Source organism: Mytilus edulis, chromosome 3 (assembly GCF_963676685.1).
Source record: "Mytilus edulis chromosome 3, xbMytEdul2.2, whole genome shotgun sequence".
Taxonomy (NCBI): domain Eukaryota; kingdom Metazoa; phylum Mollusca; class Bivalvia; order Mytilida; family Mytilidae; genus Mytilus; species Mytilus edulis.
The window spans coordinates 99821995-99842304 of NC_092346.1; the positions used below are offsets into that span (position 1 = coordinate 99821995).

Consider the following 20310-nt stretch of genomic DNA (forward strand, 5'->3'; position numbering starts at 1 on the left):
AAGAACAGAAGTAAAAAATGAATAACAATACGAAGTCCATACCACATGTCATGATCTTACTTACACAAGGTCCGACCAATTTGTGAATAAAATATAAATGATCTACGAAAGATCGGTTCGTTAATATTTGTTATCCAATAGCCAAATATTGTAAGAGATCCTTGACTTTTGACAAGCATATAAACAAGCGTCTTGGTTAAAGAAGTTATTCATAGTTTCTTTATTTTTGTTTATTATGTATATATAATAAAAGCAAAATGAAGCGACTGTACAGTCTTATCTTGATAATACAATGATCTTAATTGATTTAAAGATAACTTTTGGACTGCACCAGAACATCTCCGTACAAAAGACAGAACAGTGTCGCAGCCGGGTGATGTCTTCAGCTTCGGGATAATACTGTATGAAATATTGACCAGAAACGAACCTTACAGCGAGGAATTAGATATGTTTACATCGCTAGGTTGTTGAATAAGTATTGAAAATACTATAATCAAACACTAGTATTGACTTATGGCATGTACTATAATAGTGATATATGTACTGTACTTCCTCGGAATAAGGGTCACAATCAACTGGATATTTTGCCATGAGTTCGGCGGCATATAATCCCTTTCACCATAATGTTTGAATTTAACCAGCTTTAATTTGTCACCAAGGCTTCGAAAGCATGTACATTCAGACTTTATAAAAAGTTAGGATCAAACTTGGGAAACATTTAAAACTTGTGTTGGACCATGTAATAAAGTATCAAAAAAGAAACATTTCTATTTGCATTCATATTTCGTCATTGCGTTATCAACCCTGCACATGTATTTTATTGCATATTAGTCACTGGACAAGGTAATCAATTATTGGTAATTGCGTTTTATGATTCTTTTTGTAATATAAAAAACAGAGAGAAGTTCCGGAGAGGAAAGTACAAGATATAATTAAGTCTGCATGATAAAATCCACGCTATTTCCAAATATACAAACATAAATAAATTAAAACTTTTAGATATGTCTTCCATCAGATTTTTCTCTCCCTTTTCTTTGAGGAAAAAGGGGGGGGGCATTTTAAAAGTTCCAGTTTTATGATTGTGATTTAACTTGAAACAGAAGATATAACTTTTACCTTTACTTATTTCTTTGATATTGCATACAGAAATCATCTTGAAAGTCATTAACATTGAGAATCCACCATTCCGACCTACATTACCTAAAACAAATAATAAAGACTTCAGTAGAGGGATAGACACACTTATGTATGATTGTTTGAAAGAAGATCCTCAGAATAGACCGAATTTCATGATAATTGGAAAAAGAATCAAAGAGGCGACTGGGTAGTATTACTTATCTTATACGGACGTAGTAAAACACTATACATTTTTTGCGCTATATTTTGCAACGATTTTTAATTGACAAAATCGATTTGAAATAACAATGAAAGATATATAGATACTATTAAGGCATATGAATATGTAAAGATGTGTTGTTACCGAAGATAATTGTAATGGTGACCTTGCAGATATATTATCATAAGCCAGTACAATGCACCGTAGGATACACATGTGCTTGGAAATGTTAAATTTTGAATGAATCGTAGGATACAAGTTTCAATATCTACAAAACGAATTGTCATTGTTTGACAATAATATCATATCTTGAAATAAACAGTAGTTGCTCCGAATCCTGCCAATATTTACTATGACAATAATACTTCATTTCAAAAGCAATACAGATCATAGGATTCACACATATGATAATAAGAATTTTATAAACCTAATAATAAAATACACACATTCCATCATATTTCATAATTTCGCCAACTTATCGAGCAAATGCACAGACCAGCGGTAGTGTTTTTAATGGGTGCTTTCATAATGGATTTGTTATATCTTCAAGAACTGTTATTATGGTCGAGCATGCCTCTAATGACACGAGCAAACGATAAGGGACATAACAGTCTCTGAGGCCATCATTACTGACCGACGACAAATAACAGGGTCCATTTGAAAACATACATTTCTTAGAATGGCGTTGTTTGTTTTGACTTTCGATTTATGAGTTTGAATGTCCCTCTAATATCTTTCAACCTTCTATTTTTAACACTTTCATCAACCAAAACGTCAAAGCGTAATATAAAATCCAAGCCAAATCAGTTTTTCTTGTGGAAAAATTGAATTTACCCAATTATACCATACGCAATATTAAAAAAAACCTTTTGAAGTCATGTGATGGAATAGCAAGTAATTTTCAATATCGTTTCATTGTTGTCCTATTCAAAGCAATGTGTTGCATATAAAATACAAGATTTCATTTTGATATTTAAACTACTAATCTTACATGATCTGGAAAGTCAATAAAAAGCTGGTATGTTCAATACGTTTTATGTATACACATTTTAAGGGTAGTTTGCAATTGTCATTAAAAAAAATATCTGTTTCTTTTAGCTTTTCAAAAAACCATAATGTATTAGATGCGTTACTTAAAAGAATGGAACAATACGCAAATAATTTGGAAGCTCTTGTTTTGGAAAGGACACAAGCATTCTTAGAGGAGAAACGAAAGTCTGAGGAACTTTTGTACCAAGTTCTTCCACGGTACGGCAACATAATAACCCCTTTAAGAAAAAAAGAAAACACCACAAAAAAATAAGGCGAACAGTCAAACATTATGCCAAATAACAATAATTTAATAAGATATATACAGGAACATAACCAAAATCGAAGGTCAGTTTTGGTTCCGGAAAGGTAAATAGAACCTGCTCCACTATATGTATCGTTTATGTAATTATTTCCAAATCCTTTTTTTCATAAATTATTCTCGTTAATTTAGCAAAGACAAAAACATTTTCAGGACAACACAAAATATTAAAAAACATCTTCCCTACATTGGGTCTGCATCATTTCCTATTTTGATAAGGTAAAATAGACATGAAAAGATTATCATTGTTAAAAGTCGTGCGATGACATATAATTGATAGTGTTCATGATTTGAACTGTGGGGGAGAGTTTTCTCATTTGCAAACTTATCGCATCTCCTTATTTTAACATATATTGCCTTTACACATACATATAAACAGATCAGCATACCAAATGTTTGTGACACATACTCTACAATTGCTGCAGTAAAGATCAATAATATGTCACTTTCTAGATCTGTTGCTGAAAGATTACGAGATGGAAGACCTGTTGACCCCGAGGAGTTTAATTGTGTAACGATATATTTCAGTGATATTGTAGGCTTTACTGACCTTTCATCTCAGAGTACACCTTTCCAGGTACAGTTGTTTAGTTCCATACATTTTTTATGATCTCGTAATTCGTAGCAGTACTAATTATATTTCTATTCACTACAAAATCAATTTTCAAAAGTCCTAAACTTGACACTATCTTTAAAGTTAAAGGAAAAACAACTTTATTACCAATTTCATTCAAGCCGATTTTAAGTATAATAAACACTACAAACAATGTGGTTTGTACATAGAAGGGGGATCTAAACACTTAAAACGTGAACATTAAATTGTTTTAGTACAGATATGTCACATAACATGCTGGAAATTATATTAGTCCTTTTTTCTATCCTATAATGACATAACATATGTAAAAAATCAAAAAGAGACAGAAAATAAGGTGGTAAAAACATTTAAAATCTTCCAAAGACAGACAATCAATAATAACAAGAGCTTCAATGATTATTATACAAAGACAGCTGACGACCGAGAAACACAAATCCAAACAATAAGCAGGGTTATACTCAGATGCTTTGGACAACACAAACCCCTCCAAAAATCGAGTGTTTACTCAGATGTTTTTGACAACACAAACCCCTCCAAAAATCGAGTGTTTACTCAGATGTTTTTGACAACACAAACCCCTCCAAAAATCGAGTGTTTACTCAGATGTTTTTGAAACACAAACCCCTCCAAAAATCGAGTGTTTACTCAGATGTTTTTGACAACACAAACCCTCCAATAACTGGGGGTGTACTCAGATTCTTCAGAAGGTCAGCAGTTCATGCTTAATTGTTGACATCCACCGTGCTTCTTTTGTATAAATACATTGATGCATCTAAATCAGTGTCATTCTAATCATAAATCATCACCAGATTAAAAAGAAAACATTGATTTATGTTGATTCTTTAACTCTTAGCATTGATCGAATTCAATGAAGTTGGTTTAGTTTATATATGTCTCCTCTATTATAATTTTAGATTGTAGATCTACTAAATGATCTTTACAACTGTTTTGATGAAATTATAGACAGCTATGATGTGTATAAGGTATGGTAAATTAGTACAATATTATTTTATCGTTGTTATAATCTCATATATCGATAAAAAAGACAAATCAAAGTAACTTACATAAACGGAGAGAATTGAATGAACTAAAAAGTAGGTGAGGACATGGTTGGCTTCTTCTATTAAAGCTTTATCTGTCGAAAACGGAGTAAATAACTCGGAGAAGAAAAGACAATCTAGAACTCTCTAATCATTAAAAACATTTCTTTAGTGGTGCGAGTTTGTATTATATTTTTCGAGTGGTGCGAGTTCTGTCTTTGTGTGACACGGGTATTCAATGAATTAAAGGAGGAAATAACATACACTATTGGTTAACAATACTACTCGTTATCTATTTGATAACATCTTGTAGGAAGAGAAGGAGAAAATAATATTATGAATAATTTCTTCGAGTTTGTTATATTTCTGATTTTTAGTGATGCGAGTTTGATAAAATGATTCAAAATTGTAATAATTAGTTAGAGTGTCTGAGCGGTCTCATTCGGTCATGTGCTGAGTTGTCGGGCAATACTTCGACTATCTATCTTTTATGAAGTCCTAGTGCTCGTTGGATCAATGCCTTTTGTGTTTGCATCTTCATTCTACTTGGTTTCTTAAAAATCGACATTGATCTGCTGTACATGTTTAAGGGCAGTGCTCATTTGGCTTACACAATCTGGCGTTTTAATTTGTGGCATATAGCTCTTAAATGTGTAAATGCATTTCACAATAGCTTTGAAATAATTGTATTTTTATACAAATTTGTTCTTCAGGTTGAGACCATAGGTGACGCGTATATGGTAGTATCTGGTCTACCTGTACTTAATGGCACAAAACACGTTAACGAAATAGCACAGATGGCCCTTTCTATTAGGGACTCGGTCAAGTGTTTTAGGATTCCTCACAAACCGGAGAAATCATTACAATGTAGGATTGGAATTCACTCAGGTAACAATTCGATCAAATAACTTTGCTTAGTGTATCAACTTTTCTTTATATACAGGAGAGTGTTTAAAAACGTTATAACATCAATTCCTAATATAAAAATTCTTAAAAGTACGCCGAACGTAATCGGCTGGTTTATGAAAGTTGTTTCATTTTTTCCTCTGTCAGTGCGTGAATCACTCATGAAACAACTTCAATGACTAAATTCGTAGTAAGTGCCAGCTAGGAATATATACTCAAACCCTTTAAAACTGACATGTCTGGAAGCACAATTTCTTGCGAACAGCATTTTACCGCTTAGACATTTGAAAATTAAATCAGAGAACGACATAGAAAGCTTCAAGAATGTTTATGCATATAAGTGTTTTTTTCTAGATAGGAAACCTGTTTTAGTAGCTATAAACATGATCTCAAAAGATACAAATTGCTTTTTATTCTTCTTGGATGGATTTTTCTTATCCTTCTTCCGAGTAACAGATGACTCTAATGTTAACCTCATAGTCATTGAAAATAAATTACAGTAATAAGTTCTTAGTAACTTCGTACTTTATTTGGCCTTTTTAACTTTTTTGGATTCGAGCGTCACCGATGAGTCTTTTGTAGACGAAACGCGCGTCTGGCGTATATACTAAATTTAGTCCTGGAATCTATGATGAGTTTATTTCTAAGAAAAATATAATTCCTTCGGCAACCGAAAGAGGAACAATTTTATATTACAATTAATAAAAAGAAATTGGAGTATTCAAATTGAAAATTTATCCTGATGCAAATTTTTAAACAGGACTCGTATTTGATATTTCTTTATGTATTTTTCCTTGAAAGAAAAGTTATTTTTCAAATAAGTTGATTGTTTTATGAACTATCTAAATATTTTTCATGAATATCTTATCATGTAAATATTTTTTTTATTAACTGCATCTCAGTAAACTGAACAACAGTTAACTGAGATCAAGTTAAAATTTACAAATACATTAAATGAAATAGTAAGCTGTACTTTGTTTTACAGCGGATTCCATTGAGTGTGCAGCGAAAGGTAATATCTTTGGTTAGCTTGCTTGTTAGCTGAACCGTGAAGTCATTGTTAGGTTAGGTAAACTACCCTACTTTAAGAATAGACTAGTCCGACAGAAAACTAATCGATCTGTCTGTTGGACTATGCTACTTCGAAGGGAGGTAGTATGCCTAACCTAATAATGACTTCGCGGTTCAGCTAACAAGCAAGCTAACCAGAGATATTACCTTTCGCTACACACTCAATGGAATCCGCTGTAAAAATCTTTTTCTTTTCATTTAGAAAAACGAATTTGATTTTTGACATTTTCTTTTTCCTACGAATATCTGCCATCTTAATCAAACTAAAAAAAAAGACAAATATTTGATAAACAAAACATTAACTCTTCTAGGACCCGTATGTGCAGGTGTTGTGGGTAGGAGGATGCCAAGGTATTGTTTATTTGGCGATACAGTGAACACGGCTTCAAGAATGGAATCAAATGGCGAAGGTACAGTAAATGATGTATAACAAGTAATTTCCATATTCTATTCCATGAGCATGTGTTGGCATTCAAAATATTTCTGATTGAAGGACAGGTTGTGAACACTAAACTTTAGATGTTTTGAAAATAAAAACAAAGCTCAGTTCGTTTAACAAGCAATATTTTGATTTTAGTATGCGTAAAAAGCAAGAGACAATTTACAAACGGGCAAGAGGATGGTAAACAATAGTATAGACTAAATCTATAAGAGTGTTCACGATTTTATAATTGTTATGCTTTCACACATTTTTTAAGCGGTCTTACTTCAGCAGACAAAGAAAGTAGTCTGATATGTAACTTTTCTGATTGTGAATCTGGACTGATTTTAATTCGCATGTCGGGCTACTACATGAATAGCCTGTCAAAGCTCAGATATCGTTATTTTATATTTCATGCGTTTACCTCATTTTTCTTTTACCTTGATTTGTATCCTATAAATGCATTCTTAAGATGGAAACATCAGTAAACCAAGTACTGTTGCTTTTATTATTCGACCCAATTACCGTCCTTAGTAGATAAACGTTCTGCGTCTTCATTCTTTTATCTTTCGAAGAGTTATAATAGAACAACACAGGATTAAATGGATCAAAATGTTAAATATATACTCAAATTTTCCTATTATTTTTTGGTACAAAATGAAACGTATGTACAATAATTGACTTTTGTTTTAGCAATGAAGATACATATCAGTGAAACCACAAAGATGTTGCTTGACAATTTTTCTGAATTTGACGTTAAATGTAGAGGATCAATGCAGATTAAAGTAAGAAACGTATAGTTTTGGAATTCATTGTATTATACTTGAATGAAAGGTCAAATTCAGTTGATTTCAAAAATTCAAGCTGATGAAATAAGAATACAATTCTGCTTCTACAATTGTTTTCATTTATTTTGTTTACTTTTAGTTTAAACATCTATACAATCTCGCACCACAAGCTTGTTTGAACATAAAATATAAGACAACAATAGACAATCGTTAAAATCATTAACTAAACATGTGACTTTTAACATCAGAGAAACCAACAGTTTTAACATCAACAGTCAATTCTGTACATGCATATACAATATTCAAAACAATAGGAACAATACACGTTAATTAAATTCATTAAAGGTAATACAAATGTGCATTTGTACAGCCATCTTCTTAAGTCGAGTTAAGAGGTGTATAGTTCTGAAACAATATCAAATAAATATAAACATTTGTCCCCTAGCGACATTTTATAGCTGACTGGGGTATGGGTGACAGATATTTGTTAATTTTTTGTGTCATTTGATCTTTTGTGGAGAGTTGTCTCATTGGCAAACATACCACATCTTCTTATTGTGACATCTGCTATGATTGATCATACTTCTTATGATCATACTTCTTATTATAAATAAATGGTTTTATCAACAATAATGAGTGCAATAGTTTTGATATCTTTTGTCGTGTGATAAATACAGGCAACATTAGTATACCGCTGTTCAATAGTTATAAATTGTTTGTCACCTGTCACACATGTCACATAAAAGTTAACCAACTCGTGATGGTGTCTGTTAAATTAAATTTGCAGAAGATATAAATAATATGACAACAAACGTTTTATCATTTCTGAAGCGGAAAAAAACTTATATTGATTATACATGTACATTGTAATAAACTTAAGTCAATGTGCAACTGACTGCTTTCAACATTTAAATATAAAAAAAAATCTGCTAATTGATAAACAAATATTTTCTCCTTTTGAGTTCAAATATGTTAACTTTTACAGGGAAAAGGCTTAATGACAACGTATTGGATAAAGGGTTACAAGATAGATATTACAATGTCAGATACCAGTAAATAGGATTTATCAGAAAACTCAAGTATTAACATTAATGGTATGGAAAACATATTTTTTTCACATTGTTATAAAATTATAATCATATAGCAATTAACATGTTTTCCTCAAATTTTGAATTGAAGCTAGGTTATCAATAACAAAACGAATAACTATATATCCTGAGGATATCAAATGATTTTATTTCCCTCATAACTGTGGTGTTGGTTAACGTAATGGTTCAATTTGTCAAAAGCAGTTCAAATTACATTTTTGGACTATCTTCTGGCGTTTATAATTTATTTAGATGATATGTTAAGAAGTGAGCCTTAGGAATTTTGAAACCTTTGCATGCTTTAACTACCGATATGACAGATCAATCATGATAGAGCCCGAATAGGCTTGCTGTAACTACTGACCTAACAGAGATCATTCATGTTAGAGCCAGAGTAAAACTCGCTCTACCTGATATTACAGATCATTCATGGAAGATCTTAAATAGGGCATGTTCTATCTCATGATATAACAGATAACTTTTTGTAGAACTTGAAAAGTACTTGCTCTACCTACTAATATCATAAGTTATATGGTTCGCTACTGACCCCCTACGGATCCATAGAGGGTTAGTAAATTTCATAGGAGGGAGGCCGGAGGCCGAATCCCCTATTGATTTTATTCACCTTCTATGGTACGTAGGGGGTCAGTAGTTAACCGTATAACGAATTTATCGTACGCTGGACTTTTTCTGCTGTGTTATGTTGAAAAAAAAACCAATGAAACACAACACCATTAATAGATCACGTCACCATTAATGCGTAATGAACCCCCTATGAAATTTACTAACCCACTACGGTCTTATAGGGGGTCAATATGTGACGGCGTTAAACCAATCACAACGTGATATTTTACCCGCGGTGCGATAAGATATATAATTCATGGTAGAGCCTGGAAAGGACTTGCTCTACCTTCTATTTCCTACTAACATGATATATCATTCACGGTTGAGACTGAATAGGGCTTGATCTACCTACTGATATGACAGATCATGCATGGTACAGCCCTATTTCTAATCAGTTTTCTTCAAATGTGTTTTTGTGCATCAAAATACTTATAACTTTTCTTGTTGCAATATTTCAAAGAAATAGCCTCTGCATGTACACACAGCTTCATTACTATGGACACTGAAATTTCACTATAAAAGTTTCTTTTGAAGATGTGAATAAAGCACTAGAGTTAATACAGCCTGATTGATCTTTAAAAGTTTCAATTGCAGGTTGACTGAAACCGATTTAAAACCAACAGTTACCTGCACTGACGGTATTAAAAAAGCCAAAGACTATATGAGGTATGATGGAAGAGAGCTGGAAACCTGCAAGCTGCGAAACAATCTTTCATTGATGATATACACCATTTCATATCTACTGTCATCACGTTTATATAAACGTTCCCAACTTGAAAATGTTTTTCGTCTGTAAAGAATTTGTTTATGTGTATCGTACATCTTCTGGCTGTTTAAATGTTATCATTATATAAAGCTCTGCGTAAAATACTGTATTGATTGATATATTGTATTGAAAATTGAAATTGTCGACTGATAGATATTCTATATTCTATGAAGAAGCATTCAATAGTGTTATAGTTTTCAGCTGTCATGACAAATAAAAATGCTGTAATGTTTTATTATCATTGATACAATAGTGAGTAAGAACATTATTGATAACATTTATTTATACTTTAATGGTTTTTATATATACAAGAAAGATAACAGAAATAGCCAAAAACTTTTGACAATAAAAACCTACATCAAGCACCAAAATCTGACCCTATGATGAGGCATTATTATTTACAATAAACATACCATAGATACAAGGATTGTAATTGTGTATTCCAGACTGGCGTTTCGTCTTCAACAAACTTACCAATGATGTTCAAATAAGAATATCTAAAAAGGCCAAATTCAGTATGAAGTTGAAGAGCATTGAAAAACTAAAACCATATGTCACAATATACCATTTTAAAGAATAGTTGTACTTATACTCATAAAACTTATATTCAGACAAAGAGGTTGCAAATACATAAATATATTGTATGAGAGATACCATGTACGATATTTGGTTCAGTTTATGTTTTTATTGTGTCAGAATTATATTCCAAAAATATATGTCACCAGTCTAACAATTCGTTCACTTTACACATGATCTTTCTCCGTGAATTCAGCATGCTTATCTATATATCATTAAACCCAACATTGCTTCTAAAAAGGTCATGTACCAAGTCAGGAACATGGCAGTTGTTATCAAATAGTTCGTTTCTATGTCTTTTGGCGTTTGTTTTTGCTGCACTTTAGTGTTCCTGTTGTTCCTTTGTTTTCCTCTTATAGTTGACTTGTTTCCCTCCTTTTTTAGTTTGTAAGCCTGGTTTTCTCTCTCTTAGGTAGCACTCTACATTTAGAAAATAAAATTAAAATTGAACCACAAAAGGTTTTATCATCTTCCATTACTGGCTTTCTAATACATTATCCTAACTGTTTATGTTATGCATATATATGTAATAAGTAACTTCCATAGATTACAACATTTCAACAATTAAAAGGGTTAAATATAATTACTATTTGTGTATCCATGGCAACCTTCTGCATTTATTTACTTTAAAAATTGCAAAAAAGGGGGGGGGGCGCAAATGTCACATATTCCCCAACAATTTGGATCAACTAGAATTTGAATGCCTTTGAGTGATACCTTTTCAAAAACTGCTGACATTAATCTACCTAATGATCAAATAAAAAACGGGTGTCTTCCTCATTTTTTCGTAAAATTTAATCACAAAGTTCATGCGACAAACACATTATGTAACATAGTCTTGATGTTTATACAAACCCACTATAAAGGCTATTTTAATCTTCAACTATCCAATAAATTAATTTTATAGTACACTACCTCTCATTTTTGAAAAAAAAACCTTACTGTGGAGTGCTACCTTAATCCATTCATGACTTTCAAACACCGGTATACTACGGTTGCCTTTATTTTTTAGATCTGTCCCAGATAGTTAAGTAACCAATAACAGATCCATTTTCCCAAGTTATTCGGTATAAACTTTAAAATTAGATTCAACCATGATTCCATTTTATTTCTACTAGCTTTCCTAAAACTACACATACGATTGGTTTCAAAGAAGACAACATAGTATAAATAGAACACAGTTTTGCATTTATGCCATCAAGAATATATTTGGAGGGTAAACTGTTAAATATTATATAAATCATTATCGGGTTTGTAAATGTCAATGAAAATATAACGACAAAACATATACTAATATATATGAAATAAAAACTCTACGGGGAAAACCCTCTCTATATGAACATGTTCTTAACTAAATATTTATTAACTATGTATTTACATTGTATCATAGATCAAATTTATTTTTCGTTGTGTGTTAATTTGTGTTATTACTTTTTTTTGATTGAGTAAAGCAATTCCAAATGATATGTTATAGTGTGACTTTCTATGTTATGATGTGATACTATTGTTTCAGAAAAGGGAGAAGGTTTGGTACCATTAAAACGTTTAATCCCGCTGCAATTGTGTGCAACTGTCCTAAGTCAGGAATCTGATGTTCAGATGTTGTCGTCTGTTTTTGAGGTTCATATGTTTCTCGCTTCTCGTTTTTATATAGATAAGACTGTTGGTTTTCCCGTTCGAATGGTTTTACCCTTGTAATGTGTGATGTCCTGTATAGCTTGCTGTTCGGTGTGAGCCTAGGCTCCGTGTTGAAGACCGTATCTTGACCTATAATGGTTTTCTTTTATAAATTGTGACTTGGATGGACTCATACCATATCTCCCTATATATAATTATTATAAATAAGAGACGTATTGTGCAAAGCATTGTAAGCATGCCAATAGGTTATTGACATGCGTAATTTACAGAAAGAACATTTTAGTTTCTTTGGTCAGCTGTTAATCTTTGACATGCGTCACCGCCCATTAATATTACAAACCATATATAGCAACGCCATACTCATTAACACATGAAATGCAACGAAAGCGATTCCATTCTTTAGCCGTGAACTCGTTAGTTGTTGTTTAATGCAATTTCTTTTTGTTTCTTGGTATTAGCTGCTGATGGCACATCTTTAAAATTCTCTACTTATTCTTATTTTTTCACCAATTCTCAGATTCGGGCGAATATTATAAATATGTACCCTTTCTCGATTTTGCAAATTTGGGAATAATTAAGCAAAAAACGGTTCATTATTTCAATCCTCCTCATGGGCATATACTGGCGTTTAAAATTTAAGAAATATAGAGTAAACTTGAAGACGTTAATTATTATCTGAAGCCTAACACTTACAACACAACACAGAATAGCAACACATCAAAAGCAAATAAAAAAGAAATGTAAATAAACTGGGACTTCGTTCATCACATAATCATCGCGACATTAGTTAAATAGTTTTAAAAAAAAACCACATTTTTAGACCTTATGAAAGAAAAGCACTAATTTTATTAATTTTTTTTTATTGAACGGCTAATATCATACAAACAATCATTGTAGTGGTATGGTGAACTTAACAATGGCTTTAAAATTTAAGGCTATACAAAATAAGTTCATTTCAATCTTCACATCAGTATCTCCCGTCTTTTTCCTTCTCATCTAATCTGCTGATACTGAGAAGGTAGGTTCCATCTATGTAAATCATCTGTTCTGCTGATACTGGGAAGGTATGTTCTAACCATGTAAATCATCTGTCATTCTGTTGATACTGAGAAGGTAGGCTCTTTCCATGTAAATCATCTGTCATTCTGTTGATACTGCGAAGGTAAAATGTTCTAACCATGTAAATCATCTGTCATTCAGTTGATACTGTGAAGGTAGGTTCCATCCATGTATATCAACTGTCACGTACACCGCTGATAATGGGAAAGAATGTTCCCTCCATCAAAACCAAGTAGAAGAACGCTGATACTAGAAGTGTAAGTACACACGAACATTTAATCGCTAGTAACGCAAGTATTAATGTTAATTGTACATTAATTCTACACTTCTTTACGACTTATATCTATCCATCTCAAATTCTCCGTGAATATGCACAGTTTGGAATAAAAGATGGAATATACACGTTAAACAACGAAATATGGTGGCGAATGATGATTTACACTTTTTACGGGAATGGTAGCATGTTGTTTCGCTGGTCTCACTTGTATTTTCTTGTGTTTTATCTCTACAATAAACATGTTGTATGTAAGAACAATATGATATAAAGAATGAAAATCTTACCACTTAAAAAATATGATTTGTAATGTCAAATAATATACAATTTGGGGGAAGAGGGGGGGAGTGTAGATAAATATTAATGTATTAAAGTTAACACATTTTGAATTTCTGTTACAAGATGAACCTCCCTTTCAGCATGACTTATTCGAAGCACTGTTATGTCCATTAACCGCTCGCGGTTTGATAGCTTGGTGAAATTTCTGACAGTTAACTAAAAGTGTGACAAATCCTTTACAAAAGCCTTGTTGTCATTATACGTTGCAAACAGTTTTAAAACTGTATGTTCATGGTTAAAATGCATATATTAGTGCATGTACTCGTTAGTTACAATATTATTTTGTTTTCTATAAGGTTCCGTTTCTCACTGGGAACTGCCAATAAAGAATATGTTTGTATGGAATAAAGTCAATACAATAATTGTCGTATGAATCACTTATGTAGATTAAGTATTGTTTTCGTCGAAAATAAACAGCTTTCATTTTATTACATTCGTAGAAACAAGTTTTAATAAACGATAAACAATTGAAACTTACCTGTACATTTGGAATAGACGACACAAACAACTGCAAGTAAAATTCCAAGTCCCACAGATGCCAATATCACCAATACTATCATACCACTGAAATACAAAAACACAGATAATTCGATGCCTTACCTTTTCCATATTTCAATGACCTTATATATTGAAGAAGGCGTTGGATAAACGCCAATAAAGCAGAAACCACATAATAGGTGCCCATACGAATAACTAAAACAAATTGAAAAAATGTCCATTATAGTAAGAATTATCTCAAACATTAGAACATCCATCCTTTAATCCCATATATAAAACACACGCAAAATAGGTGCGACATTTAGTAGAAAAAAAATCACTATCTGTTGTTTTTGCTGTAGAAATTAACCTGTATTCTTTACATGATGTATAAAGTCAAGAGTCTTACACTTTGAACAGAGACAAGAAGTGCTCGATTAAAAACGTCGACAACTTTTGAAATGATTTATTACAATTTACCTACTTAATTGATACACATAGAGATGTTCCTGTGCAATAAAGACCCTCCAAACAACACCATGTGCCACCTGTACATTGATGATAGGTTGCTGGACATTCCTCTTGTGTAGCTGAAAATAAAAATATTATCGATTTTAAAATCGGAAAAAGTAAATTTCTACTCAACTATCGCGTTAGAGTCGACTTTCTGAAGAAATATTTATATTTATTAAGAATTATGAAATATTAAAAATATCAAATTATCAACTAAAAGCAATTAAACCAACACTGTGTGTACCTAATTTATAGTTCATTGGACGTTTTGTTATATGATAAAAAAAAAACAAATAAGAAGGAAAATCTCTTGTATAAAATATAGGTTTCCTCCTATAAATAAAGGCAACAACAGTATACCGTTGTTCGAAATTCATAAATCGATTGAGAAAAAAACAAATCCTATACACTGTTCGACTCATTCATTACGGGAGAGAAAAATTAAACCAAGGATCCAAATAACTAATCAATTGTTGACAGCAAAATTAATTCAAATATTGCAGTCCACATGTAATGTTCTAAAGTAGAAAGTGCACCTGAGCAAAACAGAATTAAACATAGTATATTAGATAACTTACATTGACAAGATACTTCTAATATTACACTGAAGATTGTTAAAAGAAATACGTAAACATATGTAACATCCATGCCTCTTATTAAAGATATATTTCGGAAATGCTTACATATGATTATATTTTATCTTTTATACCTTTTGCCGATCTTTTTTCAGATTCAGTTGAATTTATCAAATACACGGAAATGATATTGTTCCCAATTAGTCGTCTTAAATTTCAGTTAATTTAAATAAAGCAAATTTAAAGTTTGCGTAATCAAGCGTATTGTTATATCCGTATATATGAACTTGCTTGATGGAGTGGAAAATACAACGTAATCATTCAAGGGCATTACGATTAATTCCAGTAATGTATGTATAAATAGAATCATTTGGAAACCGTCAATCATTTTAATTCAGAGGATTTCATTCATGATTTCGTGAAGAGAATACGTCACTACCACACGGCGTGTTACTGGAACTATAGGTACGCTCATGGGAATTATTAAGACAATGTTTTAATGAAGTTTGTATGCTAGCTACCTCAACACAAGGAGTTTTTTATGATAATTTGAACACTTTTCGTGATGAAGTAAGATGAATAATAAATCGTCTTCAGATCAGTTGTGTGAATTTGAAACTTGTTGAAAAAGAAAACAACGATACGTATTAAGTAAGAGATATTTGAATTACAAGTAATCTTAATATAATTTAATCCTGGTATCTATGATAAGTTTATTTCATTGCACTTGTTGAAATTATCAGAATAACATCTTTAAAATAAAGCTTACAATAAATTCATTAGAAATGCAAAAGTAACAAAATAAGAGAAAAGAAATGAAAAGTATAACAAAATATTGGAACTAAGCTTTGATGAAAACCTTTACGTTCAGTTTTATGTATCATTTTAAACTTAAATTAATGACATACACATATTTGTTAGTTATACATTTGAAGCAGCATCTGAGATCATCAAATTATTTTATGTGTTTTTTTTAACTTATGTGTATAGACTAAGCAGACTGTTTTCTTTTCGTCATTTCCTTTTGCTCAGAGTTTTTTTGTTTTTTTTTCGATTCATTCTCTCTGTGGCAGATTTTTAACCTTTTTTTTTTAAGTTATGTATGTCCATTTGCATTCCATTTAGCCTTTAAAAAACAAGTGATCCTTTTTTAACTGGAATTATCTATCTCACAAAATCTAGTATGACACTAACGTAAGGGTACCCAAATTGCACCGAGTACCCAAATTGCACCTATTTAGAAACAATAGCAACGGAAATCTTACAACATTTCCTAGAGACTAAACAATTTGTATTTTTTTGATTTTGATACTATGCACGTCTTTCAACATAGGTAAACATATTTAGATATACACAAAACGTTCACAGTATTTATCAACAGATGGACTGTTCACTGAAAAAGCAAAATGTTCGAAAACGTCACCGTACGACGTCAACAAAACGTCATCTTTTTTAAAATTAGCAAAAACAATATATTATAAGCATCTATTTTGTAAAATATGAAGAGTAAGCATGGACTTATATCCAATTGTTCAAAATATTTGAAGAAATTAAACAAAAGCTCGGTTATTAGAATTTTGACGATGTGAATTTAAACATGGATGCAATTTAGGTACTCCTCATAACAGAATCCTGGATAGTTTGGAGGTTGATTCAAACCCATTTTTTTATGGACTCAATATGGATTAAAAATCAAACTAGTGTACCTATACAATGAAGAAGGATAGGGCTACAGTATGGACATATTTTACTTGATCATAACAAAACGTAGGTGAAGAAACTGTCAAAATAGGTGCAATTTGGGTATCGTCACGTTAGGCCCAATACTTTAAATTAAATTCAACGATGATTATTTTCAAACATGCTATAGCTACTGTCCGATATTGATATCTCTAAAGAATAATATTATAAAAAAAGAAGATGTGGTATGATTGCCAATGAGACAACTATCCACAAAAGACCAAAATGACACAGACATTAACAACCATAGGTCACCGTACGGCCTTCAACAATGAGAAAGCCAATACCGCATAGTCAGATATAAAAGGTCCCGATAAGACAATGTAAAACAATTCAAACGAGAAAACTAACGGTCTTATTTATGTAAAAAATAAATGAACGAAAAACAAATATGTAACACATAAACAAACGACAACCACTGAATTACAGGCTCCTGACTTGGGACAGGCACATACATAAATATTGTGGCGGGATTAAACATGTTAGCGGGATCCCAACCCTTCCCCTAACCTGGGACAGTGGTATAACAGTACAACATAAGAACGAACTATAAAAATCAGTTGAAAAAGGCTTACCTCATCAGATGGACAAAAATACAAGTGGACGTGGCCCGGTACTTATACATCCCGACACAAAAAGACACAATGAACAACTAATAAAAAAATCATGCATCTAAGACTAAATCTTACTTTTATATATATCTGCGAACATTCTTTGATACTATGTTATTATGTATTTCCACTATTCTGAATTTTTTTGCATATGATATCGAACAGTTATTACACTGATGAGACTGGTACTGTTTAGTCGAAGTCTTTTAATTGTAAGAGTTATCTCCCAGAACACCTTTCATTGTGGTGAGATCTCTTCCGTAACCGTAAAAGAAAACGAAAAATTCATTTTACCAAATTGCTCTTTATTTCCTCAGGAATTTTGCTTCAATTTTGACTGAAGCAATACGAAGACTCCATATGAGAGTTATTTCCCCGTATGCATTTGAAATATGTGATATGCATTTAAAACTGATAAACCATAAGTGATAGAGATCTAGGGTCTTTTGATTTAAAGTCCTTCGTCCAAACAATAGAAAACTAGGTCAAAGTCAAAGATCAAGGTCATATTCTAATTTTCTAATTTTTTACTTTTCCTTGTTCTTTGTCCTTTGATCTCATTTGTCACTGTTATAGATATATATAAAAGAACTAGTGCAAATTTTTTTAAAACCAGGTTCAATCAACCATTTTCTACATCAGATAACCGTACAGCTTTCAATAATGAGAAAAAAAAACGTACTGTATGGCTGACTATAAAAGGCCCCGACATGAAAAATATGAAACGATTCAATTGAGGAAACTAACGGCCTAACACTTTACGAAACACAAATAAGAGATGAACCAACGGCAACCACTGTACTACTATTGGCTCCTGACTTAGAACAGTCACATACCAAATGTAATGGGGTCTAACATGTTTGTCAGCGCACAACCCTCCCCTTTCCTTTGACAGTGGTGAAACAGTACAGCATAAGAACTAACTATAAATATCAGTTGAAAAAGACATATCTCATCAGGTGGATACAAATGAAAATACATCTATATTAAAAATAAAAAGAGTAAATGTGGACGGGTACTTAACCATCCCACAATAAAAGTACAATAAGAACAGGTCATATACCATCATCGTTCCCCCTAGGCCTATTAGTCTTTGTTAAATTTGTACTTTTTCAAAAGGAATTTGCAGAATTTATCTTCATTCTAAATAAGGAAATACTTTGCACGGGTAAATTTTTATCCTGTCCAGCACTAGACAAAAGTTCACATACCAATTCATTGCATATAAGATAATAACCATCACTGGAAGTTAACCAATCAAATATTCACTAGTTCTTTTTCCACTTTGACACGTTTTAGTACATGTAACCATGTAACCTCAAATTTCCAAAATGTTCTATATAAACACAAAATGAAATAAGAATGATGCTTTACAATACCCAGTATGTATGATTATGAAGTGTAAAATATATTTTCTACAACAGTCAAATTCAAGGTAATATTTTTATTTGACCCTTTTTTTATGCAACCAGATGTGACCTTCTATGATTTGGTGGTATACACATAAATAAGACTTTGTTTGTTGAATAACCTGAGTGATTTGTTTTTCATTTAAAATGCTGGTTATTTCACTGTAAAATTTTGTCATAATCTGTTCAATAGTTTAATGAAATCTAGTATATTGTAAGACGACATCTTCAGAGATTCGGGCAAATGTGTTCGAATATGTTGTTACAATTTTTTTATTGATAGGTTTTATTTAGAATGAGTTATACTGCAACTAGTTGTGTTTATTTCCTAAATATAGTAACAACTATATTCTGCGCAATGTCAACTTCATCATGGATCATTTTCTCCACAATTATCAAGGGATGAAAATAAATATAATATTTGTGTTTCGATTTAAAAAAAAAATAAAATCCATGTATCAAATTAAGTCGCAGTATAAAAACAATAGTATGTCAATTGGTAAAACGCCCTTCCCCAGTTTCTTAGCCTCATACAAAAGAGTTTATATTTTTCTAACATTGACCTAGTATTGTATATGAAGATATAGTACAACATAACTTAAGTAGGAGAAAAAGAACTTAAAGAAAGCAAAACACAAATAGAAAAGAAAAACAATAAAAAAAATATTTCTATGGACTACAGACACAAATGGTAAGTTAACCCAAGTGCTTCGGATGAATAATGAAGCAGTTCCATTATATGATAAAAACAAGGCAAAAATAAATCGGAAGGTTACCAAGATTGTTTGGATCAATATGCAGTTCCGATATACTCGCCAATTATATTATATGATAAAGTGTATAAACATGGCAAAATCCTAATGCCGTATCACACTCGGCCGATATCATCTATTGGGTCTAAAGGCCCTCGGGCTGATATTGGTATCTCGGGATGGTACGGCATGTGATACGGACTTTGCCATGTATTATTATCTGTGTATCACATGTCAAGGGCAGATAAATACGACGTATAGCAACCTCAGACGAAATTCAACATCAGCATTAATTCGACATCATCATCAGTTGAGTAGTTTAATAGCAAACACATTTAAGGCCTAATGAAAAAAGCGCTAG

General features: G+C 31.8%; 2 protein-coding genes across 4 annotated transcripts in view; one reads left to right on the top strand and one right to left on the bottom strand.

Moving 5' to 3' along the window:
- Positions 1–10410, top strand: part of LOC139517979 (atrial natriuretic peptide receptor 1-like) — a 51531-nt gene extending 41121 nt beyond the window's left edge. For 2 of the 3 annotated variants that reach the window (XM_071309553.1, XM_071309556.1), the window contains exons 15-24: positions 314–463; positions 1147–1324; positions 2435–2584; positions 3141–3264; positions 4197–4265; positions 5036–5210; positions 6611–6709; positions 7414–7505; positions 8494–8602; positions 9815–10410. In XM_071309553.1, the coding sequence (XP_071165654.1) occupies positions 314–463; positions 1147–1324; positions 2435–2584; positions 3141–3264; positions 4197–4265; positions 5036–5210; positions 6611–6709; positions 7414–7505; positions 8494–8568 (1112 nt within the window). In that variant the 3' untranslated portion in view covers positions 8569–8602; positions 9815–10410. The remainder of the gene's footprint in view (positions 1–313; positions 464–1146; positions 1325–2434; positions 2585–3140; positions 3265–4196; positions 4266–5035; positions 5211–6610; positions 6710–7413; positions 7506–8493; positions 8603–9814) is intronic. The other variant, XM_071309555.1, reaches the window with a different exon arrangement.
- Positions 10411–13071: 2661 nt separating this feature from the next.
- LOC139515005 (uncharacterized) lies at positions 13072–15518 on the bottom strand. The gene is made up of 4 exons (XM_071304565.1): positions 15441–15518; positions 14834–14939; positions 14351–14436; positions 13072–13764 (listed from the first exon to the last, which is right to left on the bottom strand). The coding sequence occupies exons 1-4, from the start codon at positions 15508–15510 to the stop codon at positions 13664–13666; spliced, it is 363 nt and encodes a 120-aa protein (XP_071160666.1). The 5' UTR covers positions 15511–15518; the 3' UTR covers positions 13072–13663.
- Between the last annotated feature and the right edge of the window lie 4792 nt (positions 15519–20310).